The 25,666-nt window shown below is 43.7% G+C and overlaps 1 protein-coding gene across 3 annotated transcripts in view; it reads left to right on the top strand.

Annotated features, from left to right (window-relative positions):
• Nucleotides 1-25,666, top strand: part of cep85l (centrosomal protein 85L) — a 64,383-nt gene that overhangs the window by 30,031 nt on the left and 8,686 nt on the right. The window contains exons 4-11 of one of the 3 annotated variants that reach the window (XM_030722343.1): nucleotides 5,801-5,918; nucleotides 6,009-6,176; nucleotides 9,623-9,775; nucleotides 15,201-15,352; nucleotides 17,308-17,425; nucleotides 17,503-17,553; nucleotides 18,753-18,860; nucleotides 19,356-19,536. In XM_030722343.1, coding sequence (XP_030578203.1) covers nucleotides 6,018-6,176; nucleotides 9,623-9,775; nucleotides 15,201-15,352; nucleotides 17,308-17,425; nucleotides 17,503-17,553; nucleotides 18,753-18,860; nucleotides 19,356-19,536 — 922 coding nt within the window. In that variant the 5' untranslated portion in view covers nucleotides 5,801-5,918; nucleotides 6,009-6,017. Of the gene's footprint in view, nucleotides 1-5,800; nucleotides 5,919-6,008; nucleotides 6,177-9,622; nucleotides 9,776-15,197; nucleotides 15,353-17,307; nucleotides 17,426-17,502; nucleotides 17,554-18,752; nucleotides 18,861-19,355; nucleotides 19,537-25,666 lie in introns of all 3 variants that reach the window. The other 2 variants (XM_030722341.1, XM_030722342.1) reach the window with 2 other exon arrangements.

Raw genomic sequence — 25,666 nt, 5'->3', positions numbered from 1 at the left:
TGTTCCAGTGACCTCAATAGGCCACAGGAAACAATGGAGCGGAGTCCTAAATTGGTTTCAACTGAAACCACTGATTAAATATGACCCACGCCCTCTTCACACCTGGGCACATGTGTTCACGCACATGATCAATAGAGGGTCATAACCACCTCCATGGGACTACGCCCACAGGGGTTTAAATACCTGGGTCTCTCCACCATTTGGTTGAGAACTGAAGAAGCCTTTCGGATGAGAGGTGAAACGTCTTCAAGAAACAAAAAGAAGTCCAGTCGCCTTTTTCAAGCTCCAGAGATATTACACAATATAGGAATGTTAGATATTGTTCAGTATGAATAATATAATATTGCACAGAGATGTGGGTGTTGCACAGTTACAGTGGGTGAGTGTGTGAGTTCAGGGTGGTGATTGCTCTGGCGAAGAAACTGTTCCTGAGTCTGTTTGTTCTGGCTTTGATGCACCTGTAGCGCCTGCCAGAGGGCAGCAGGTCAAACAGGTCAAAGCCAGGGTGTGAGCTGTCCTTGATGATGTTCCTGGCTCTGCTGATGCAGCGGGAGGTGTAGATGTCCATCAGGGAGGGGAGAGGGCAGCCAACGATTCTTTGTGCTGTCTTGACTACCCTCTGAAGCCTGACCCTGTCTGCCTCAGTGCAGCTGCCGCACCATACTGTGATACAGCAGGCTCTCAATGGATGAGCGGTAGAAGGTCAGCAGCAGGTTTGAGTCCAAGTTGTTCTTCCTGAGGACCCTCAGGAAGTGAAGTCGCTGCTGAGCCTTCTTGATAACAGCTGTGATGTTATCTGACCAAGAGAGATCAGCCGAGATGAGGACACCAAGAAACCTGAAGGGGTGGACCCTCTCCACACACTCGCCGTTGATGTAGAGGGGAGCTGGGTCAGTCCTGTGCTTCCTGAAGTCGATGATGATCTCTTTGGTTTTCATGGTGTTCAGTACCAGGTTGTTCTCTGAACACCAGGCTGTCAACTTCAGCACCTCCTCTCTGTAAGCTGCCTTATCTCCCTTTGAGATGAGTCCGACCACTGTGGTGTCGTCAGCAAATTTGACGATGAGGTTGTTATTGTGGGCCGGACTGCAGTCATGGGTGTAGAGGCAGTACAGGAGGGGGCTCAGCACACAGCCCGGGGGGGAGCCAGTGCTCAGTGTGCGGGTGGAGGAGAGATGGGGGCCAAGTCTCACAGTCTGGGGCCGGTTGGTTAAGAAGTCCTTGATCCAGGAACATGTGAGAGGGGGGAGGCCCAGGGTGTGCAGTTTGGTGGTGAGAATGTCCGGGATGATTGTGTTGAACGCTGAGCTGTAATCCACAAAGAGCATGCGAGCGTAGCTCTGCTGCTGCTCCAAGTGGCTCAACACAGAGTGGAGAGCTACAGCGATGGCGTCCTCTGTGGATCTGTTTGCTCGATATGCAAACTGATGGGTGTCGAAAGTGGGGGGCAGATGGTCTTTGATGTGCTGGAGAACCAGCCTCTCAAAGCACTTCATGATTACCGGTGTGAGGGCCACAGGGCGGTAATCATTTAGGCTGGTGACAGATGACCTTTTGGGCACGGGGATGATTGTGGCTGTTTTTAGGCAGGGGGGGATGACTGCTTGGGCCAGGGAGAGGTTGAAAATCCTGGTGAGAATCAGGGTGAGCTGGTGGGCACACGCTCTGATCACCTTGCCAGGTACTCCGTCTGGTCCGGCAGCCTTCCTGGGGTTCACTGTCAGGAGCACACGCCGTACCTCATGCTCCTGGACAGTGAGTGGGGTGCAGCCTGGTGGGGGGGGGCAGGACTGGAGCAGATGGGTGGTCCTGAGGCAGCTCAAAGCGAGCAAAGAAACAGTTAAGTTCCTCTGCTAGTGACACAGTCAGGTCTCCTGCAGTCACATCACAGCCTCTGAAGTTTGTGATGTTCTGAATGCCCTGCCACACCTCCCGTGTGTTATTGCTGGACAGATGGGACTCTATTTTCCTCCTGTAGTCCGTTTTGGCTTTTTTAATTCCTCTTTTCAGGTCAGCTCGAGCAGCACTGTACAGAGCTCTGTCGCCTGACCTGAAGGCAGCATCACGGGTTTTGAGGAGTGAACGGACCTGGCTGTTCATCCAGGGTTTCTGGTTAGGGAAAACCCGGATGTTTTTGCTAACAGTCACATTTCCGATACAGAACTTAATGTAGTCTAGTACCGTCCCTGTGAATGTTTCTAGGTCCTCGTGTTCGAATAAGTCCCAGTCTGTGTATGCAAAGCAGTCCTGTAGGTCGGAGAGTGCGTTTTCAGGCCAGGTTGTAATGGTTTTTACAGTAGGCCTGGCTCTCCGTCTGAGGGGGGTGTATGCTGGGGTGAGCAGCAGGGAAAGATGGTCGGACTGGCCGAGGTGGGGGAGGGGTTTGGCTCTGTAAGCGTGCTTAATGTTGGAGTAAACATGGTCAAGAGTGTTCTCCCCTCTTGTGGAACATTTGACATGTTGGTGGAATTTCGGGAGTACAGTCTTTAAGTTGGCCTTGTTAAAGTCTCCCGCGATAATAAGAACACCGTCGGGGTGGAGCCGCTGCTGTTCGTTAATGGCGTTCAGCAGGAGAGAGAGCGCCATGCTAACGTTAGCATCGGGAGCTATATACACAGCTGTGACGATCACTACTGTTAGCTCTCTGGGTAGAAAAAAGGGCCGACATCTTACAGACATGTACTCGAGGTCTGGGGAACAATGTTTGTATGATTGTTCCGTTGTTACACCAGTCCTCATGCACGTAAATACAGAGACCCCCTCCCCTGCTCTTACCGGAGTCCTTGGTCCGATCTCCGCGTAGCAGAGTGTGGCCTGCTAGCTGCACGCTAGCATCGGGAATGTGGGGGTTTAGCCAGGTCTCGGTGATAATCATTACACAGCAGTCACGAACATAGCGATTTACAGCCAGCTCTAACTCTAGGTTGTCCGTTTTATTTACCATGGACCTGGCGTTGGAGAGATACAGGCTCGGCAGAGGAGGCCTGTGTGGTTGGCATTTCAGCTTCAGCATAAAGCCGGACCTGCAGCCCCGCTTCTGCTTCCTCTCCCTCCGCCGTCGGCGGCGCCTTCCAGACCCAATAACAATCCACGGAGCACCCGGCGGTCTCGCTATAGCGTCTGGGATGTTATGAGTGTAGTGAAAATCACTCGATACTGATATCTTGTGCCGGTAGCCAATGTCCACAAGATCCTGGCGTGTGTAGCAGTTGTTTGCAGAGACAAATGCACCAAAACTAACAAATATGAAATACAAAAAGTACAAAAAAGAGCACCGAAAGGAAGAGCCGTAAGCCGCTGCGTCTGTGCGCGCCGCCATCTTGCTAAACAGTTACCTGGAACATGGAATGAGCATAAGTCCTGTTTTGGCCTAACAGCTAACACTAGCACCTATTTGCACTGCTCAGTGCTAGTGGATCTAACAGCAGACCACAACAACCTCCCTTAACAAGATCCAGTAACCATCACTGTGGCAGACATCCAGAAAAGAGTCTCGTATATGAAGATAGTTATACAGCACTAGGCCCTGACATGATTCACACCTATTGGCTAAAAATGTTACCTGCACTCCATGGGGTTGCTGTAGGTAGAGCAGGTCACCTATTAATCAGAAGGTTGTGGTTTGATTCCTGGCTGCTCCAGTCTGCATGGCAAAGTATCCTTGGGCAAAATACTGAACCCCAGTGTCTTGAGATGCAACCATCGGAGCATCAATTCAATTCAATTTTAAATAGGGCCAAATCACAATAAACAGTCGCCTCGATGTGCTTTATATTGTAAGCTAAAAACAATAAAGAACCCCCTTTGAGCAAGCACTTGGTGACAGTGGGAAGGAAAATTTCCCTTTTGACAGGAAGGAACCTCTGGCAGAACCAGGCTCAGGGAGGGGCAGTCAGTTGCTATGACTGGTTGGGGCTGAGGGGAGAGAGACAGAACAAAAGCCATGCTGTGGAAGAGAGCCAGTGATTAATACTAACTAATGATAAGCAACTCATCTTAGCTGTTATGTGCCTGACAAGAGTTTCCATGTCATACTGAGGCAGGTTATTGGCCGGTAGTTGTTGATGGGACCGGTGCCTTCTGGGGATTGTTAGGGATCAGGATGTCAGCCAGCCATTCTGGGTGTGTCTCTGGTATACCTCTTTAGGCAGTTAGCCAAGGCTGTGAATCTTTGCTTGGCAGTCTCTAGGGCCTCAGGTATGGACAGCCTGTTATACTTTGTATGGTAAATGGACTAGTTCTTACACTGTCTTATGCTCCCAAAACCACTCTTTCACAATTCAAGCCTGATGAATCCTGGCATTGCCATCTTGGAATATATCCGTGCCATCAGGGAACAAAAAAATCCATTGATGGAATAACCTGGTCATTCAGTATATATTTAGGTAGTCAGCTGACCTCATTCTTTGAGCACATAATGTTGCTGAACCTAGAACTGACCAACTGCAGCAACCCCACTGCCCCCATAGGCTTCTACAGTAGGCACCAGGCATGATGGGTGTATCACTTCACCTGCCTCTCTTCTTACCCTGATGCGCCCATCATCCTGGAACAGGGTAAATCTGGACTCATCAGACCACATGACCTTCTTCCATTGCTCCAGAGTCCAATTTTTATGCTCCCTAGCAAACTGAAGCCTTTTTTTTTCAGTTAGCCTCACTGATTAGTGATTTTCTTAAGGCTACACAGCTGTTCAGTCCCAATCCCTTGAGTTCCCTTTGCATTGTGCCTGTGGAAATGCTCTTACTTTCACTATTAAACATAGCCCCGAGTGCTACTTTTGTTTTCCTTCAATCTGATGTCACCAAACGCTTAAGTGATTGCCAATCACGATCATTCAGAATTTTTTTCTGGCCACATTTCTTCCTCGAAGACGATGGGTCCCCACTATCCTTCCAGTTTTTAATAATGTGTTGGACAGTTCTTAACCCAGTTTTAGTAGTTTCTGCAATCTTCTTAGATGTTTTCTCTGCTTGATGCATGCCAGTGATTTGACCCTTCTCAAACAGACTGACATCTTTTCCACGCTGTGTGTCTTTTGACATGGTTGTTTAAGAAATGAGAAGCAACTCATTGCACCAGTTGGGGTCAAATAACTTGTTGCCAGGTGAAAGATAATCGCCCATGCAGTAATTATCCAATAGGAGGCTTGCACCTATTTGCTTAGTTAAATCCAGGTGGCGACTTTTTTTTTGTTGGCCAGGCAGTGTATATAGCGCTTTTTTGCTCTAGCTGAGCACTTATACAACACCTTTGCATTTACCCATTCATACAAGCACTTCTTTCTAGAGCTAAGTGCATTATATCTATCATTCACACACATGCATGCTCCAACGGTTGCATCAGAGCGCAACTTGGGGTTCAGTATCTTGCTGAAGGACGCTTTGGCATGCAGACTTGAGCAGCCAGGAATCAAACCACCAACCTTCAGCTTAGTAGATGACCTCCGGAGCCACAGCCACCCCTTCTAAGCCACCCCTTTCTTCATCACACCTTTCTGCAACTTTGATAACTGGCTACCTTCCTTGTTGCTTTGCAAGTCCTCTGGAAGTATAAAAGGCTTTGGAAAAATTTTAGAAAACAAAGCGAAACTACACTCAATATGTTCTAAACACTGATGCTTCTGTTTTGTCATGCCTTTCCTCTTTGCACCTGTTTGGGTATCTTAACAGGTCCAAATGCTTGCTTTGGCTTGCTCACTCTGTCTGCAATCAAATAACCTGAAAAAATATTTTGCATATGTAATATGCATATTTACAGATGGCAATATTTGTAAATAACAAGGAATTCTGTCTTTCAGACAAAAGCTGCAGATCTTGCAGCTGCATGCCCAGATCAGAGAGAATGAACAGAGAATACATCAGGTCCTGAAGCGCCAGAGTGGGTTGTTTGGTGGCTCTTATATCCCAAATATCCAGGTAATAAATGAGCATTAAATTCTTAATTTGATAACTACATCAAATATTTTTATCATGAAAGTTATAGCACAAGTTCTTGTTATCTTTTAGGACTCAGCAATGAGAACTTCATGCAAACAGCCATCTCAACAGTTGTGTTGTGATGAAGAACTTGATAAGAAATTAGCTGTGGCTGAACTTGAAGTAATCCATTTGAGCAAGGTCTTCAAGCAAATCACTCAAAAATACACAGAGGACATTAGAAAACTGGAGGAAAGGGTAGGGAGTCATCATCAATACATAAAATGTTTTACTCTTTAAATTATCTGTCTGTATCTATCTATATATTTCTTACCAGTCTTCAATCAAAAAGGCCAAATCACAATGTTTTGTAGCTATTCAGGCTAAATTAGCAGGGTTGGAGGACAACTATCGCAATATAAATGATGAAAATACACTCAGTGCTATTTTGAAGATAAAATCTGAATACAATCACATGCTTGGGGAACAAGTTGGTAACTCCATTCGTAGACTCAAACAAAAACATTTCGAACTAGGAGACAAGCCTGATAGACTGCTTTCCAGACAACTAAAAGGCTCACTGGCAGATAGAGCAATTCATAAAATCTCTTCCTCCTCTGGCCAAATATTAACTGACCCTAAACTTATAATGAAATGACCTTTTTCAATTATTACAGTAAATTGTATTCCTCCAAGTCTAGTACCACTTGTTCTGATATTGTAGATTTTCTAAACAATTTAAACATACCCATTCTAGATGAATCTGCTAAAGGAGATTTGGACTCTGAGTTTACGCTGGAAGAAATCAAATCTGCAATCCGCTCATTTGCTTGTGGTAGAGCTTGTGGTCCAGATGGGTTCGGAATAGAATTCTATAAAAGTCATTTAGATGTGATTGTCCCTCTCCTCCTGCGTATGGTGAACTCTTCAGTGAGAGAGGGAGTTTTTCCTCAGAGTTTGTATGACGCCAATATTTGCCTTCTACTGAAAAAAGGCAGGGATTCCTCCAATGTTGCTTCATATCGACCTTTAAGCTTATTAAACAGTGACCTAAAAATTGTTGCCAAAGTGTTAGCTAATCACCTAAACAAATACATAGGTCATTTGATCCATCCTGATCAAACTGCCTTCATCCCTAATCGGTTTTCTTTTTCCAACACTCGTCGACTCCTAAACACTATGTACCAGACTAACCTTCCCTGCTCTGCAGTTATCTTATTAGATGCTCAGCAGGCATTCAACGAAATTGAGTGGGAGTACTTGTTCGCAGCTCTCAAAAAATTTGGCTTCGGTGATAAATTTATGACGTTATTAAAAAGCTCTATGCTAACTATGCTAACCCGAAATTGAGTATACTTGTTCGCAGCTCTCAAAAATTTGGCTTCGGTGATAAATTTATGACGTATTAAAATGCTCTATGCTAACCCTAAATCCTCAGTTCTGACTAATCACAACAGGTCCACTCCTTTTTATTGCATCGAGGAACCAGACAGGGTTGTTGTCTTTCACCGTTGCTATTTGCATTGGCCTTGGAACCCCTTGCTATTGCCATTAGGACCCATCCTTTGATCACTGGTATATCGGACTATGTTACAGATAGTCCCATTGTCTTATATGCAGATGACGTCATTCTGACTCTTTCAGATGTCACTGTTTCTCTTACTCCGCTTCTCACTTTAATAAGGAAATTTTGTCAGTTTTCCGGTTACACTATTAATTAGGACAAAAGTCTGTTTATGCCTCTCTCATGGTCTGGACTCTGCTTTTCTTAGAAATTTGCCATTCAAAGTTTCCACAAGTCACTTTGAGTATCTTGGGATAAATATTACAAGGGATCCAAAGCTCCTTTTTAAACACAACTTTCTGGATCTGAGTAATAAACTTAATCAATGGTGGACAAGTGGAAACTCCTCCCTCTTCCTTGATTGGCCGCGTTAACATTATCAAGATGGTTGTCTCCCAAAAATTTACTTATCTTTTTCAAAATATACCTATTTATTAACTGTTTCATTTTTTAAGATGATAGATTCAATTATCATCCTTTTGTCTGGGCTGGTAACATCCTCGAATCTCAAAATTACACCTACAGAAACCTACTGCTGAGTGTGGCCTCAGCCTCCCGGTTTTTCACCATTATTATTGGGCCTGTAATGCCAGAATCTGGGTTTTTTGGAGTCATATCTATGTGGGGGATAAAAGAGGTGGACTTGATATTACCTAATTGGTTTGCTGAATGAAAATCTTACCTCCTTAGCCCTTACTAGTTCCTCCCTAGCCGCTGCACTGTTTTCCAATGTGTCTTTGCCTTTCCAACAGCTGAAGGATAATTTCGTACTAAAAAATTCATTTAGGATTCTCAAGCAAATAAAGACTGTTCTGGGTCTCCCTGCCTTCTCCATTTATGCACCCATTTTTCAGAACATAGCATTTAAACCAGGCACAATGGATGCAGTCTTTAAGTACTGGATAAATAAGGGCATAGCTGTTATTAAAGATCTCTATATTATCATTTGGCTCCTTCATGCAACTCCAATCAAAGTTCGGTCTTCCCTCTAGCCACTTTTTCAGATATTTGCAAGTTCGTAACTTTGTCAGACAGCACTTCCCCCACTTTGAAACTCTACCTGAGCCGCATAGCTTCTATGAGCTTATGAAAAAAACCCCTACCTCCAAACATTTAATTTCTCATTTTGTCAATCTTTTTAGCTCGACCCCATGCTCAAAAACATATTAAGAGGCTTGGACTTCTGATATATTAGGTGAAATTTCAGATGAGCTGTGGGATAAGAGTCTGTCGAGAATCAAAAACCTGCTCCATCAATTCCAGACTGCAGCTTATTCAATTCAAAGTTGTCCAAAGTCGGCTGCACTTTTCTAAAACCAAACTTAATAAACTATTTCCTTCTGTTTCTCCTACTTTTGATAGATGTAAATCAGATGATGGGACTCTGGTCATCTGTTCTGTTCCTGCCCCAGCCTTGTGGACTTCTGGTGCAAGATATTTCAATTTTATAGTAATGTTATGGGAGACACCTGTCCCCTGATAACCATCTGATAATTTGGGTTGTTCTGAATTCTCTCTTACTCTTCCTATGTCTACCCAGCAGGCTCTCATGTTTGGTTTGGTGGTCGCAAAGTGGGTTATACTAAGGGGATGGAAATCTCCTACCCCTCCTTGCTTCAAAAAATGGCTTAATGAGATGGTCTCCTGTATTTATCTCGAAGAGATTCGATACTGTCTGTCAGACAGTCGTCATAAATTTCTTGATGTCTGGGGTCCTTTCAATAGACATATACAAAGTAGTGTGCAAAATTCATTATTCTGATCATTTGTTTGTGATCTTTTGTATTTTTTTTTTCTTTTCATCTTTATCATTAGTTTGATTTCACCCTATATTAATACTGTGTTGTTTTATGGTGCACTGTTTGAATTACATTGGTTTCTGTGCTCCCTGTTGTCCCTTATGACTCTGTCCCGTGCTTAATTACACACTTTGGTCCGACATGCATATTTTTATCCTCTGTGGTCAATACATTAGCTGGCTGACACGTTTTTGTTTTTGTTTTTTGTTTTTTTTCTGTAATGATTTGATTTTTTTTTTTTTTTGCTTTAGTTGTTAAATTCTGAGAAATTATAAATAAAGTATTGAAAAAAAAATTATCTATCTGTATCTAACATATTTAATATGCATTTTCATCCACAGATAAAGACGAGAGATCGTTACATCAGTAGTCTAAAAAAGAAGTTTCAGCGAGAGAGCAACCAAAATCAGGAAAACCAGCAACGCATAGAAACACTGGAGAAATACCTTTCTGACCTGCCAACACTAGATGAAGTGCATGTCCAGGCAAAGAGGGTAAACATATATGAGCAGTGATGTCAGTAACGAGTTACTGTAATCTGATTCTAATGAGTTACTATTTTAGTCATTTTCCTCAGTACAAAGATATATTGTTGCTTTCTTCTTGTGTCTCTGGGAGTGACGTCTGGCCAATGCAACAATTGCGTCCCATTTTCAGCATGAGAACAATAACAGGACACAGTGACACAAACGTAAACAATGGAGGGAGGTGAGAGATGCGTGTTTTCTAGCTGAAATACAGGCACTGTTTTGAGTTTGTGTCAGCTAAAGATGACAACATCAAGGTTAGTTGTGCACTCTGTGCTGGCGACAAAGTGCTATCTAGCTTCAAACACAAATTTGAAGAAACATTTGGAGTCGCAGCATGGCACAGTCACACTTAAAGAGGAGTCCCACCAGGTGGTGAAGCAAAGCTGTAACTAATGCAGCACCCCCCAGCACCCATACAACAAAAGCTGGACTTCGGTACAAAACCAGTAAGTGGGGGAGAGTTGGAGAAGTTGGTTGAACAGTATGTAGTAGAGGAAATGCTGCCCTGAACTCAAGGTGTATCCACTTCCAATTAAGGACACCTGGTATAAAGAGGCGGACGCGAGACGCGGAAAGAGAGAGAAGAGAGTGGTGTCAAGAGCAGTCTGCAATATATTGTTTGCTTGGGGCAGATGCTGTATTGCTCCAGTGGTGGAGAGTGACCTGTCTGTGTTCCAGAGGATTGTGTTTAGTTGCTTTAGCTGCCAGTGTGTTTGGTGTGTTTCTTTTGCCCTGGCAGGACAGGTGGCGTCTCCCGTTTGGCGATGGTTTGAGTTCTGACTCTTTCTTAGCTTTTCGTCTCTCGTTTGGAGGTTGTTTTGTGTTGTGGCTCGTTTTTTGGCATTTCTTTTAAATAAACATTATTTATTTTACAAAGGATTTCGTTTTCTTGGTTTGATTTTCTGATTGTATGTTGCTCCCTTGTCCCTAGGCACAGTCTTTCTGACCAAATCTTTTAACCTTACAGAAAGTTACACAGCACATTTAATTGTATACTTTCCTCACACAGGCACACACATTTTGCTGTTGTCAGTCTTTATTATTTTTTAACCTCTTCATATTCTTGTTATGGCTTTTTCTTCCTTAGTAAAATGAGCTGCTCTGCTACCACTAGAGATATTCGTGTTTCTAACTGGGAACATGCTGACACACCTCTTTTATTGGAATATTAGTTACTTCTAAAATTAAGTAATCAGTAGATGGGGCTCCTCCATGAATCGCCACCTTATCGTGGTGGAGGTGTTTGTGTGTCCCAGTGATCCCAGGAGCTATGTTGCCTGGGGGCTTGTCCCCATGGTAGGGGTCCACATGGCAAATTGGTCCTGGGTGAGGGTCCAGACAAAGAGCGGTTCAGAAGACCCCCTATGTCTATGAAAACAAGGGAACAGTTTACCCTGCATGGGATAGGGTTACTAAGGCCCCAGCCTCGAGCCAGGGAGGGAGCTCGAGGGAGAGCGTCTGGTGGCCGGGCATTAGCCCCTGGTGCTCGGCCGAGCGCAGCCCGAAGAGGTTACATGGCCCGCCCTCCTGTAGGCCCACCACCTGCAGGAGGTGTTGTAGGGGTCGGGTGCAGTGTGTGTCGGGCGGTGGCCGAGGGCGGAGGCCCTGGCGGACCGATCCCCGCTATCGAGACTGGCTATTGGGACATGGAATATCACCTCTCTGGTGGGGAAGGAGCCCGAACTAGTGCGTGAAGTTGAGAGATACCAGCTAGATATAGTTGGGCTCACCTCAACGCATGGCCTGAGCTCTGGAACCAGTCTCCTGGAGAAGGGCTGGACTCTGTTCCAGTCTGGAGTTGTCCTCGGTGAGAGGCGGCGAGCTGGGGTGGGTATTCTTGTATCCCCCCGGCTTGCTGCCTGTACGTCGGAGTTTTCACCGGTGGACGAGAGGGTTGTTTCCCTGCGCCTTCGGGCCGGGGAACGGGTCCTGACTGTTGTTTGCGCTTATGCGCCGAATGACAGTTCAGAGTACCCACCCTTTTTGGAGTCGCTGGGCGGGGTGCTGGAGAGTGCTCCATCTGGTAACTCCATACTCTTGCTGGGAGACTTCAACGCTCACGTGGGCAATGACAGTGAGACCTGGAGGGGCGTGATTGGGAGGAACGGCCTGCCCGATCTGAACCCGAATGGTGTCTTGTTATTGGACTTCTGTGCAAACCACAGTTTGTCCATAACAAACACCATGTTCGAACATAAGGATGTCCATAAGTGCACATGGCACCAGGACACCCTAGGTCACAGGTCGATGATTGATTTTGTAATCGTATCATCAGATCTGCGGCCGTATGTTTTGGACACTCGGGTGAAGAGAGGAGCTGAGCTGTCAACTGATCACCACCTGGTGGTGAGTTGGATCAGGTGGCGGGAGAAGATGCGGGACAGACCTGGTGCACCTAAAAGTATTGTGAGGGTGTGCTGGGAACGCCTGGCAGAAGCCCCAGTCTGTGAGATCTTCAACTCCCACCTTCAACTTCACCTCCATTGTTGAGGCTGCTGCTCAGAGCTGTGGCTGCAAGGTGGTTGGTGCCTGTCGTGGTGATAACCCCCCGAACCAGATGGTGGTCACCGAAGGTGAAGGGAGCCATCAAGCTGAAGAAAGAGTCCTATCGGGCTTGGTTAGCCTGTGGGACTCCGGAGGCAGCTGACAGGTATCGACAGGCCAAGCAGAACACAGCTCGGGCAGTGGCCGACGCAAAAACTCGGGTGTGGGAGGAGTTTGGTGAGGCTATGGAACAAGATTTTCGGACAGCATCGAAACGATTCTGGCAAACCGTCAGGGCGACTCAGGAGAGGAAAGCAGTGCTCCACTCACACGGTTTATAGTGCGGGTGGGGTGCTGCTGACTTCAACTGAGGCTATAGTCGGACGGTGGAAGGAATACTTCAAGGACCTCCTGAATCCCACTGACACGCCTTCTGTAGTAGAAGCAGAGTCTGGGGATGAGGGGGATGACCTGGCCATCACTGGGGGTGAGGTCACTGAGGCAGTTAAACAACTCCTTGGTGGCATGGCCCCTGGGGTGGACGAGATTCGCCCTGAGTTCCTGAAGGCTCTGGATGTTGTAGGGCTGTCTTGGTTGACACGCCTCTGCAATATCGCGTGGAGATCTGGGGCAGTGCCATTGGATTGGCAGACTGGGGTGGTGGTCCCCATCTTTAAGAAGGGAGACCGGAGGGTGTGCTCTAACTTTTGAGGGATCACACTCCTCAGCTGGAAAGGAGGGTCCGTCTGTTAGTCGAACCTCGGATCCAGGAGGAACAATGCGGTTTTCGTCCTGGTCGTGGAACGCTGGACCAGCTCTTTATCCTCTCAAGGATATTCGAGTGCGCATGGGAGTTTGTCCAACCAGCCTACATGTGCTTTGTGGACTTGGAGAAGGCATTCGACCGTGTCCCTCAGGGTATCCTCTGGGAGGTCCTGTGGGAGTATGGGGTGTCTGGCCCGTTGTTGCGGGCCATTCAGTCTCTGTACAACCGCAGTGAGAGCTTGGTCCGTATAGCCGGTAATAAGTCGGATTCGTTTCCTGTGGGTGTTGGACTCCGTCAGGGCGGGCCCTTTGTCACCGATTCTGTTCATAACTTTTATGGACAGAATTTCTAGGCATAGCCAGGTGGCGGAAGGCGGAAGACCCCAGGCCCCGCGGCAGACCCAGGACACACTATAGAGATTATGTCTCTCGGCTGGCCTGGGAACGTCTTGGGGTCCCCCCGGATGAGCTAGAGGAGGTGGCTGGGGAGAGGGAAGCCTGGGCTTCTCTGCTTAGGCTCCTGCCCCCCACGACCCGGATAAGAGGAAGAAAATGGATGGATGGATGGATGGATGGAGTAGATTGGGATGCTGGGGTGGCAAAATAATAATGGTTTTGTTTTGTTCATTTTTAGGTCTTTTAAAAATAGCAACAAAAAATGCCTATAAAAATAATTCTGTAAAGCATTGAATTAGATGGAAAGAACAAAAAGGCTGAAGCTTTAGCTTATTACACCTAACCTGTTGACATACAGCATAGTGTTCGTGACAACATTTTATCACTAGATTTCACTAAAACAAGGGCATAAGAAAAGAATAAATTCTAAGTAAAGAAACCTATTCTTACTGGAAAATGAGGATGGAATAGATTGCACAGTAAGCTTCTTTTTAAAGAAGTTTAATAAAAATCAACTGAACTATTCTGTTATTGAAAAAGAAGCATTGGCACTGGTGTGGGCTCTGCAGCATTTTTGTGTTTATGTGGAGTCTGGAGTCTACTTAAGCTAGAGCTAACAATCTTTTTCTCGCCATCTTAGGAATGACACCTCCAGCTCTTAACTTGTTCCTCTTACCTCATATTTGTTATTTTGTGGTAAATAAAATAATAATTAACAGCACATCCGGTTTTATCTCTCCTCTTTGTTACTGGCTGAGGGCCGACTTGTGACAAGTGGGACAGAAAACTATTGTTTCATAAATGGTGGTAAATATACTTTTAAACATTTTAATTTATATAGTAAACTGCACAATATTAATTGCTCATTGCGTTTACCCCTCAGACAAAGTTTTATATTTCACATTTGCTATTTGTATAATCATCATCCTTCTTTAAATTAATAAATAAATACTTATCAGGACATAAAAAAATAATCGGGTCCTTAGCAAGTCTTAAAATTAGATAAATACAATCTGAACTAGAAACCATTAAGTACTACACTGTGTCATTTTGTTTAACAAAAAACTGTGTGTGTGGATCACACCTGTTTCCATAGGAATTAAGAGGGAAAGTACCCAGGTGCTCCTAATCAAATGCATTCATTTAACTGATCAGCAGAAAGTATGACCATTCCTATAAAAGCAGAGGTTTTAGCAGTTTGTTGGTCTGAAGCATTTGTGTTTACATAGTGCCATGGAGGAAATGATTTTAGAGAAGCAATAATTGTAAGGGTTATAAGGACATTTACATGTAATTTTGAGTCTATTATTCTACAGTGAAAAGGATTATTAACAAATGAAAAACATCCACCACAGTTGCCAATTTACCCAGGAGTGTACGTCCCAGCAAAAACGTATTTTCATCCAGTTTTTCAACTTCACCCTTATTCATCAGCGTTGACTTTATTATGTACTTTGTTTGCTGTAATTTAGTGAAAAAATATTGATGAGCAATTCATTTGAACTCTACTCTATTCAGTAACCATTCCAGACTTTTCCAAGGGTAATAAGAGTGTCATCACCAAACAGTGTATTTTAACTATTTGCACACATTATGTGTCATTTATCATGTGTATAAACAGTTTAAGGCCCAGAACTTAACCTTGTGACACTAAATAAGTAATCTTCATTTAATCAAAATCAGGATTATTTTTTGAACATACCACTCTATCATCTCACTGTGCACTTTTTTATGTGCTCAGCAGGAGGAGGTTCAGCAGAAATCCAAGGAACTAGAAAAAATTGCATCTCAGTTACAGAAGAGTCTGGAGAAAGGATGTGCGTTGATGAAGGATAAAGACATCAACATGAAGATGCAGGCCAAGAGAGAAAAGGAACTGATTGCATCTGTACATAGGTACAATTTTTTTTTTATGTTTATGTTTTCGGCTGGTGTAGTGGGACACGTGACATGTCTGACTAAGAGTTAAGATCAAAAGTTCCAGGACTATCCGGTCTTTAAGTCTGACGTCATTTCCAGGTCCAAATGCTCCTAAATAAACAGCAATGGCATAATCAATGACTGTTCACTATTAAAGATGATTGAAACATACCTTATCAGCTGCAGCCATTTCCGCTTCTCTTTCTCATCGGTAAAATGACAGCCGTTTGTGTTTTTTTTTTTTTTTTTCGAGTCGGATCAGTTAAAACAACTAGGAACACAGCAAATATACAGTACCTGATTTAACCCTTATGCCCTCCACAAATTTTGCACCCTCTGGACACCTTTGTGGCAAAAAAGTGCACACACCAAAAAAACTGCTATTAAATCATCCATCTATCCATTCTCTTCCGCTTATCCTGTTCAGGGTTGCGGGTGGGGGGTAGGGGGTAGGGGGTCGAGCCTATCCCAGCTATCATAGGGTGAGAGCCAGGGTACACCTGTACAGGTTGCCAGCCTGTCGCAGGGCTAATACGAGAGACAGACAACCATTCACACTCACATTCACACCAATGGACAATTTAGAATGACCAATTAGCCTAACCCCAGTAAGTGAATGTCTTTTGGAATCAAACCCAGAACTTCAAATTTTATTCTAGCTGTGAGGCAGCAGTGCTCATGCCACCATGCCAAATCATCATTTTCATAAATCACTTAATCAACTTCAGACCTACAAGACTGCCAAACATTAAATACTTTTTAGGATTTTTACCCTTTAATTGCTCTGAACTGTGAGTCATATTAATGGACCAGAGCAGCTGCAGGACATAAATCAGTGGATCTGACATTTTTACTGCCTATTGTACTACCCGAGTAGGGGTGGTTTATGCTGGGTATACCCCTTATTAATGAGATTTATAGCTGGATTTTGACAGCTGGATGTTGTAAAAGTATCAGAAGATGACGTATCGTCACCAAGTAAACGTCTACAGTTGGAGGGCTGCCAGGAGATCTGAGGAAAGGGGTAAGGAGCTAGGCAGGCTGCCAATTGGTTATGTAAATTCTAGTATCAGATTTCATGAAGAGAAATTAAGGCTTTAAATCAAGTAAGGTATAGGCACATATTTTTACCTCCGCCAAGGCGGTTATGTTTTCGGTCGCGTTGGTTTGTTTGTCTGTTTGTTTGTTTTGTTTGTCAGCAGGATTACTTCAAAAGTTATAAAGGGATTTCAATGAAATTTTGTGGAGTGGTTGGAAATGACAAGAGGAAGAAGTGATTAAATTTTGGCAGTGATCCGGATCACGATCTGGATCCAGTAATTTTTTTAACGATTCTTCACTATTGCGGGATAGGGCGTTATTGTTGTCTGGGAAAGATGAAAGATTATTTCACAGTATTTAGATACACGTATTTACAGCATCAATGACCCTATGGCCTTGGCGGAGGTTTGCGCTCTCTGAGTGCTTCTAGTTATAATATGTAAAACACACAAAACATTTGAACATAAATTGGGAAGTAAAATGGTTGAAGTTAAAACTAGATACAATTAAAAAACCTTTGGAAAGTTATATAACCATAAAGGAGAAGCCCCAGCAGTTTTCCATCCTTGTCTTTGTCTTCTGTCTGCATATGATTATGGCGTGCTTCCCTGGGGAAGCTCTTGCCTCTTTGTACTTTGAACTTCTGTGTCCAATAAATGCTTGCAATGACTCTGCTCATCTTGGTTTTTGTTTTCTGCCTAAGAATTGGGGAAAAGAAAACCTGAACAGATATTTTATCACCCAGGAAAACTAAGACACTCCTTTAAAATTTATGACTTTATGGCAGGTCATAATGAGTCTTCTGCCTTGTTTTTATGCAATTCTTTTCATTTCATTCTAAATTCATTCTTGTCTCTACTTGTTCAAAAATATGGCTTATTTTGGTAAAGTCTACAGCAAAAGGTCCAGCAGTGTTTGGATGATGGGGTGAGGCTGGCTATGCAAGACTTGAAGTGGCTTGAGTTGGAAAACATTCAGCTTCTGGAGAAGCAAGATCACAGCAGCAAGGTAGCATTCTAAACATGTATGCATATACACTAAAACCATCCAGAAGCCATTCACATGTCGCCTCTGCTCCCCTGCAGCTGTTGAAGCATCAACGAGAACAGATTGAGAGACTGACCTCACAACTACTGGTAGGTTAATATAAATCTATACAGTCACTGTACAGTTATTGTATATTTTGTTTTCATTTTTTATCTGACAATCAGGAGGATCACGTGTAATTACGTGTAAGCAACATTTCAAGAACAAACAGTTACTTACAGTTAGCATATGGTGAATCCAGTGAAGCATCCATCTGAGTCAGCCTTGCATTGGCACGGCCACCACTACCAGCAGGCTAATGTGACACAGAAATGTGAGAAATCCTGAGCCTGTGAACCTGAGCTCAGGGTGAATGAACCCTCGATTACAGACAAATCGCTGCACAGGTCTACGGCGGTAGAAGTGTAGAAAAAGTCACGTGTAAAGAGAGCCAGTTGCAAAGCTGGGTGTCTTGTAACTGATGACTTGTGTGTATTTTTGGTGATTCAAGCAAAACTTCAAGACTTTTCAACCATTAGTAAATACGCATGCTGCAGATTTATTTACACATTTACAAATCTGATTACAGAGAGATCACAATGCAGACACACCGATCTGAATTCGCACACAGAGATTGCAGTAAAGACAAGCAGATTGAGTTAGGCACACACAAATCTCTGCACAGATCGCAACACACACGCAGATTTAGTTACAGACACACAAATGTTTTGCTACAGAAATAACCCCATAGTTGACCCTACCAAAGCATTATATTTGCAAAACTTCTATATTTTCTTAGAATTGAGAACACAAAATATGTTTAAGTTGACAAAACTAAGCAAGTGTCCCTGCTAGGCTAACCTCCTGGGCTTTAGCTACTGTACATGATAGACATGGGAGAGGTGTCGATCATGTCTTCTCATTTGTGGGGAAAAATCAAATAAATAGACACCAAGTCAACATACTGCAGCTTTATTTGACTGTAGCAGATCATTGATCAGTATTTACTTCACCTGTCCCTTGTTGTTCAGTGTATTTTTTAGATGAGATGATAGTACAGACTCCAGTGAGTAATACTATTATTTGAGAACAGTTCCAAGTTTCAGTCTAAGGGAGATGAATTCATAAAATTTGGGAAGCAAAATATTTTTGAAAACAATATTAATGTGCAAATTACAAAAATTTTGATTCCCAAAATATAATGCATTACATCTCAACCTGAAATTCCCTTATTGGTTGAGGAATGTGATCATGGGATCTGAAGAAAAAAACAAGCTCATCTGTCACATTCTTTGTTTTGTTTTGCTAGGCCACCAGTACAAGACTGCAGAAGAAAAGAGGCCTTTTTTGTCAACAACATTCATACCTTCCAGAAAAGGGAAAGAGCTTGAACACACCATCTACAGCCTTCCCTCAGGTATTAGTGTTGGAAATGTTAGCTTAATTACACTGCCTGTTTGTTTGATTCTTGACTGGTTATTGATCAGTGTGAGTTTGCTTAGCTGAGCTTAGCTTGCTTAGATATTGTTCTTCCACTCACAAACTCTGAACTGCTGTGGCCCAGTTTGAAATCTGAGAATCTTCTGTGACTCACAAATCTTACTAACACCATATCAGGCAGGGTGAGCCCATCAGGGTATGTTAAATTGGAAAAAAAAAAATAGTACTTGCAAAGGTGGTAGCACAGGCAAGTAAATGCCTGCAGAGCATTGTTGCTTGCTGCACCTCTGACAGTGCCAATGCGGGTGGCTGGAGGGTCATCAGCTGGGAGCCACTCTTCATTGATGTTTTTCTCCATTGCTCTATGATTATAGAAAAGATTGCAATAATCCCTGAGAATTGGGTTTTCTGCTACATGCGAGCTTGGTATTGCAAGATAATAAAATATCTTTGTTTTTTTTCCACTGACAAGCAGCAGACAATCGATGAAGGGTTGCTGGTGCCTCCTCTATCCCATATGGAAATGCCAGAAGTGGGCCAGCTACTGAAAGAGTTGTCACTTTGTCTACTGGATCTCCAGGGTCTCTGCAGCATCCTCGCTCAGAGAGCACAAGGGAAGGAGCCCAACCTGTCTTTGCTTCTGGGAATGAAATGTATGTGAATAGCATAGACATACACTTTATTTTTTATAAAAGGCTTATAACCTATTGTAGCTACAGGGCAAACACAAATAGAGAGGTGTTCATTTATAACATTTATGGCACAAAGGAGGATTTGTAGAAGTTGTAGAAATATTGTATTCTTTATTTTAGTCACCTAGGAATAAACTGGAAATTTTCTCTTTGTGCACATGTTTATACATAAAATTACTGGAATAGGCCTCAAATTTAGTCTCTCTCTTTCTGTGCCATTTTAATGACAGTGTTTTTTGTTTTTTGAGATTTAGACAGTATTTTTAGTGTCCTCTGAAGAAATTCTTGAAATAATCTGTGTTCGCCCCAGATCACTGGAGCAATTAAAAAAACACACACACACACACACACACACACACACACACACACACACACACACACACACACACACACACACACACACACACACACACACACACACACACACACACACACACACACACACACACAGGGAAGCTCAAGGGGCATGGCCAGGCATTCACCAAGATACTTCTAGTGTTTTAAAGGTTAATTTGGATGTTTATACAGGAATTTAACAGTACTAAGTCATACCCAGACCTAATCAAAATGAACAGACCCAGAGCATAACCACCAACAAAAAAGCCCCAGACCCCAAGGAAAAAATCTGTTTATTAGGTAGTCAGCAGTAAAATAATTACAGTGTTCAGTGACTTCGTGTCATGCATGTGTTGCTCATTATTTGGGGGTTTTACAGTTCTGTCAAGATATGTGGAATACAAACCAAATGCAGTATATGGAAACAGACAAGGGTTAAACTCAATACACCCATAATAGGGTTAATGAAGCAGTTCGAAGGCAACCTGAATCCAGGGTAGCAGAGAACATAAGAGGAAGTTAACCCTATAACAGCGAATGTCTTCAGGGGCACACCATACTTCGAAAGTAGCGCAAAATGAAGCACAATTCTTCAGCTCTCAGCTTTACAGCCGGACTAATGGACACTGAGACAAAGACTAAAGGGAAGACAGCACTATTTGTATACAACAGGGCAATTAGGAGGAAGTGAACACAGCTGGATAATGAGATGCAGGTGACGGTAATCAAAGACAATGTGACAGGAGGTGAAGTAAAATTAAACCCAAAACACAAGAGACAAATGACTACCTAAGTAGAACAACTGCATTCTACACCCTATCTCTAAGGGAGAGGCTAGCCACCCTTCGGAAGAAGCTGATTTCCCCCACTTGCATCGGCACTCTTGTTCTTTAGGTCACTACCCAAAGCTCATGACCGTGGTGAGGATAGGGAAGTAGAGCAACCAGTAAATCGACACCTTCACTTTCATGCTCAACTCCCTCTTCCCCATGACACACCAGTGCAGGGTCTGCATTAGTGCAGACACAGCCCCAATCTGTCTGTCAATCTCCTGCTCCCTTCTCCCATCACTCATAAACAAGACCCTGAGATACTTAAACTCCTCCACCTGGGGCAGAGTGGGCATTTCACCTTTTTCCAGAGGACCATGGCCTCAGAATTGGAAGTGCTAATTCGCATGCCACCCACTTCATACTCAGCTGAGAGCCATTCCACTGCAAGCTGGATGCCACAACCTGATGAAGTCAACAGGACTGCATCATCCACAAAAAGCATAGATGAGATCCAAAGCCACCAAAGTCCACCAAAGCCAAAGCATCTGCCACATGGTTACACCTAGAAATTCTGTCCTTAAAAAATATGAACAGAATTGGTGACAAAGGGCATCCCTGGTGGTCCAGCACCCACAGGAAACGAGTCCGGCTAATGGCTGGCAATACAGACCAAGCTGTCCTTACAGTTTTAGAGGGACTGAATGACCCCCAACAACTGGCCAGAGACCCATACTCAAGCACCCCCTACATAATACCCTGAGGGACACAAGTCAAATGCTTTCTCCAAGTCCACAAAACACATTGGATGGGCAAACTGCCACACATCCTCAAATATCCTTGATAGGATAAAGAGCTGGTCCATGGTGGTGTTCCATGACCAGGACAAAAACCGCATTGTCCCTCTTGAAGCTGAGGTTCGACTAACAGATGAACTCTTAACCATGACGGACCAGTGCAGTGTGCAAATCACTGCAGCTGCAGCCAAAATCAAGTCAATCTTTCTAAAAAACTCTAAATCTGAGGCCATCGTCTTCAGACTTATAGTTTCTAATTCTCATATCTGCTGCTTTACAAGGTAAATGGTACTAATTAAAAATATTCAATAACCATAAAAGATTTGTATAAGGATAAATGAGGGTCTTGGAGGACAATAAAAAAGAAAAACATTGTCTGCATAAAGAATTTGTGTTCTGTAGAAGTTGTATGAATACCTTTGACATTTAGATTTATGACTTATAGCCATACCACACTGAGCACACCTGATCTTGTTTGATCTTGGAAGCTAAGCAGGCTTGGGCCTGGTTAGTAGTTGGGTGGTTGACTGTTTGGGATTACCAGGTGGTGTAAGCTTGGGGATGGCCATGGCTCAGGAGGTAGAGCATGCTATCTACTATTTGGAAGGTCAGTGGTTTGATCCCTAATTGCTCCAATCCTAGCTGTCATAGGAGGAGAGGCAGAGTACACCCTGTACAGGTCCCCAACCTGTCGTAGGGCTAACACAGAGAGACAGACAACCATTCACACTCACATCCACACTTTGGGCAATTTGGAATCACCAATTAACCTAACCCCAGTAACTGTATGTCTTTGGACTGTGGGAGGAAACTGGAGTACCTGCAGGAAACCCACACACGGTGGAATGTTAGTTAGCACTGCTGCCTCACAGCTTTGAAGGCCCCTAAACTTTTATCCAAATACTTTTATTTACCCCTGGGTTAGTAAAGATATAACATAGAGTCTTGCAAAAATATGTGCTCAACTGACATTACTCATCAAATCAATGCTGTAAGAGATTAATATTCTGTGATTATCTTTAAAATGTATACAACTTATCAAACATAATGTCTTTACATAATGTATAATCTAGAACAATAATCCATAATACATGCTTACAGGGTATTCACATCTCATGTGTGTACAGGAATTTTACTACATAATGCTCTCATACTACATAGTCTGCTGATGTCAATGCTAAGTATAACATCACTATAATCATAAAGCAACTAACTAAAGCAAAACACAATGCCTTATGTTTTGCTAACTCACAGCTATATTGCTGAGCATGGCTTTAATATTCCTCAGTGATGAACCGTGAGTCATCCATGACCAACATGTTAGGCAATGCTCAGCCAGTCAGAAGTTGGAATTAGGGTTTAATATTTTTCCCGAAAATGACATGAATCAAATCCCGGGAAAAGACGAGCCATTAGGCCTTCTGTGGCCTGTGTTGGGCTTAGCCTATTTTGATATCGTAGAGGTAGCTTTCCAGCTATGTCCTGTTATGCCCAGTAGGGGGCAACGTTGGCTTGATTAATGCAATAAAACCTACATCTCGACATTCGAGTGCTCGAGCTATCCGGTGTTGTATCGTTCCTCAACACTCCCTTAAATATAATTCGAATGTTCCTGCATTGTACATGGAATTATACCAAGCTATTTTACAATTGCTGGTGCAAAACAGTACAGTTCATCTTCACACAGCGTTGATAAAGGCTCAACTACTTGCACTGTCCACAATGCACACCTTTCCACCAGTGGAACGCTGTAATAGTCATTGAAAAGTTAACTACCGTACTACACTATAACAGGGCCTTGAGTAATGCACTATGACTTGGTCATTGCCATTTTGGCAACAGGAAATTTATAACGCCGTGTCTGAGGGTTAAAGTAGGTTCGTTGTGAACTGTCTTTGGAAAAACTGGCCAATCCTTATAGCCTAAAAAATATACATTTTGTTAAAGTAATCTATTTCATGATACTTTCTTCACACATTAGGCCCACAGTTAAACAGATATTTCTTTATATGTTCTTTATTGTTTGTTTAAGGCTGAAGCCAGCCTTAAACGAAGACTAATGCTTTTCGCATTAAACGAATCCTTCTCTCAATATTTCCTTAAATTTAACATTCTGAAGCTTTCTTTTCTTTTCTTTCTTTACTTTCGCACGACTTTTGTCCCAGTTTCCCGTCTTCCCGGGATTAAACCCTAGTTGGCATCACAAGCTAATCAATAGGACTGCAGCCTAGAAGTGTACTATAAATAGAAATCTGGAATCCCCCAGTTTCTCACAATATAGCTAATGCCAGCCGTTCAGTGACCTAGGTTAATTGCGAAGTATGGGGAATCCCCAATTTTTTAAATTCAATCAATAATGGTCAAGTAGGTGTGGTGTCTGGCCAAAGAGCTCAAGAACTTCTCCGGCACACCATACTTCATGAACCACTCTCGCAGCAGTATCTTAGCTGTTGTGTCAGCCCTCTGGTCACGTGTAGGAAAAGCCTGTGTGAACTTTGTAAACACATCTGTAACAATTAACACATTCTCACGCCCATCGGACGCAGGCTCCAACAGGGTAAAATCTACTGCAACCACCTCCAGCGGTCGAGTAGCCACAAATGTCTGCATAGGTGCATGGATCCTTGGTTGCGGCAGTTTGGTCAACACACACCTCTGACATTGCTTGATCCACTTCCCCACATCCTCATACATTCCAACCCAGAAACATCTTTGTCTCAACAAACTCTGTGTACACTCCACACCTTGGTGTCCCATGTCATCATGGACACTCCTGAGAATGACCTCTTTCAGGCTTACAGGCAAAAGAAGTTGCCTGCATTCCTCCTCGTGCACATCCTCAATGACACGATATAACAATCCATCAATTTCCCTAATTTTGGGCCAGTGTCCAAGTAACGCGACTACTGATCTTGTCAAACCTCTTCTTTCATGATAGGTAGGCTTCCTTTGTCTGTCCCAAAAACTCCTAAACGACTGAATAGTGGGCTCTGCATTTTGGAGCTGGCAAAGCTCCTCTTTGGAATAGCCCGGCAGAGTAGGTATGTTACTCTGCATACTGAAATCAGCACTCGGCCCTGCGGCCGCAGCCCAGACCTGCCGAACCTGGCAACATTTAACACCCGCACTCACCAAATCCGAGTCCAAAACAGTTCCCCTCTGGATGATGTTGCAGATCAATATACAGTCGTCCAGCTCCTGATCATCCCCACCCGGCAGAGGCTCCCCTGCTAACGACTGCCTAGAGAGGGCATCAGCTGCAGCATTGTTCCTGCCTGGGCGGTACTGTACATCGAAATCAAATGCAGCCAACTGTGCAACCCACCGTTGTTCAATAGCCCCCAACGTAGCTGTGTTCAGATAGCATAAAGGATTATTATCAGTCAGCACTGTAAATTTAGAGCCTAACAAGTAACCTCTAAATTTTTCAGACACAGCCCACTTTAATGCCAAGAGCTCCAACTTCATGCTGCTGTAATTCTGATCATTTTTCTCTGCATTTCTCAACCTCCTACTGGCATATGCTATTACCCGTTTCTTACCCCCCTGAACCTGACAGAGAACAGCCCCCAGATCCTCATTTTGAAATGCAAAAACATCAGGAAACTGAGACAGAAGAGAAATTAATTTAGACCGCTCTTCAGGGGAAACTTCCAGATTTAACTGCTCCAACCATGAACTCATTTTAGCATCCGACCCGTTAGCTTCAGTGCCTACCAACGACACCTCCTCATGACAAGCAGAGATGCGATTAAAACACACTTCAGGTGTGTCTTCCACACATTTGACTGTACTCAAAACTCCAAGTCGCATCCTTGGCTGCAACCATAAGTCTTCTTGAGAGAAATTCACTACCTGGACTGGAAACACCGACTTCCCAGCTTCAACTAAGGTGGGAATTACACATAAACCAGCAGAAACAAACCTTGATCACCTCGTCCTGGCTTTATACAGTGGCAACAGAGGCTGCTGGAACATGCACGGTGGTTCTCCCAGCCACCCTGGCTACGGAAGTCCCCTGCACTATGTCACACACTTGTACTTTCTGAAAAGCCTCTCTCCAAACCACATCAAATTCGGTCACATGATTTGCATCAAAACTAGCAATTGCAAGTTCCCTGCATCTTTTTATTACATTCATACCGAGAAGAGAGCACGGTGGTGCAGTGGTTAGCACTGCTGCCTCAC

The sequence above is a fragment of the Archocentrus centrarchus genome, chromosome 24, assembly GCF_007364275.1.
Source record: "Archocentrus centrarchus isolate MPI-CPG fArcCen1 chromosome 24, fArcCen1, whole genome shotgun sequence".
NCBI lineage: Eukaryota > Metazoa > Chordata > Actinopteri > Cichliformes > Cichlidae > Archocentrus > Archocentrus centrarchus.
The sequence above is the reverse complement of the archived record's forward strand: the minus strand, read 5'-3'. Positions and strand labels throughout refer to the sequence as shown.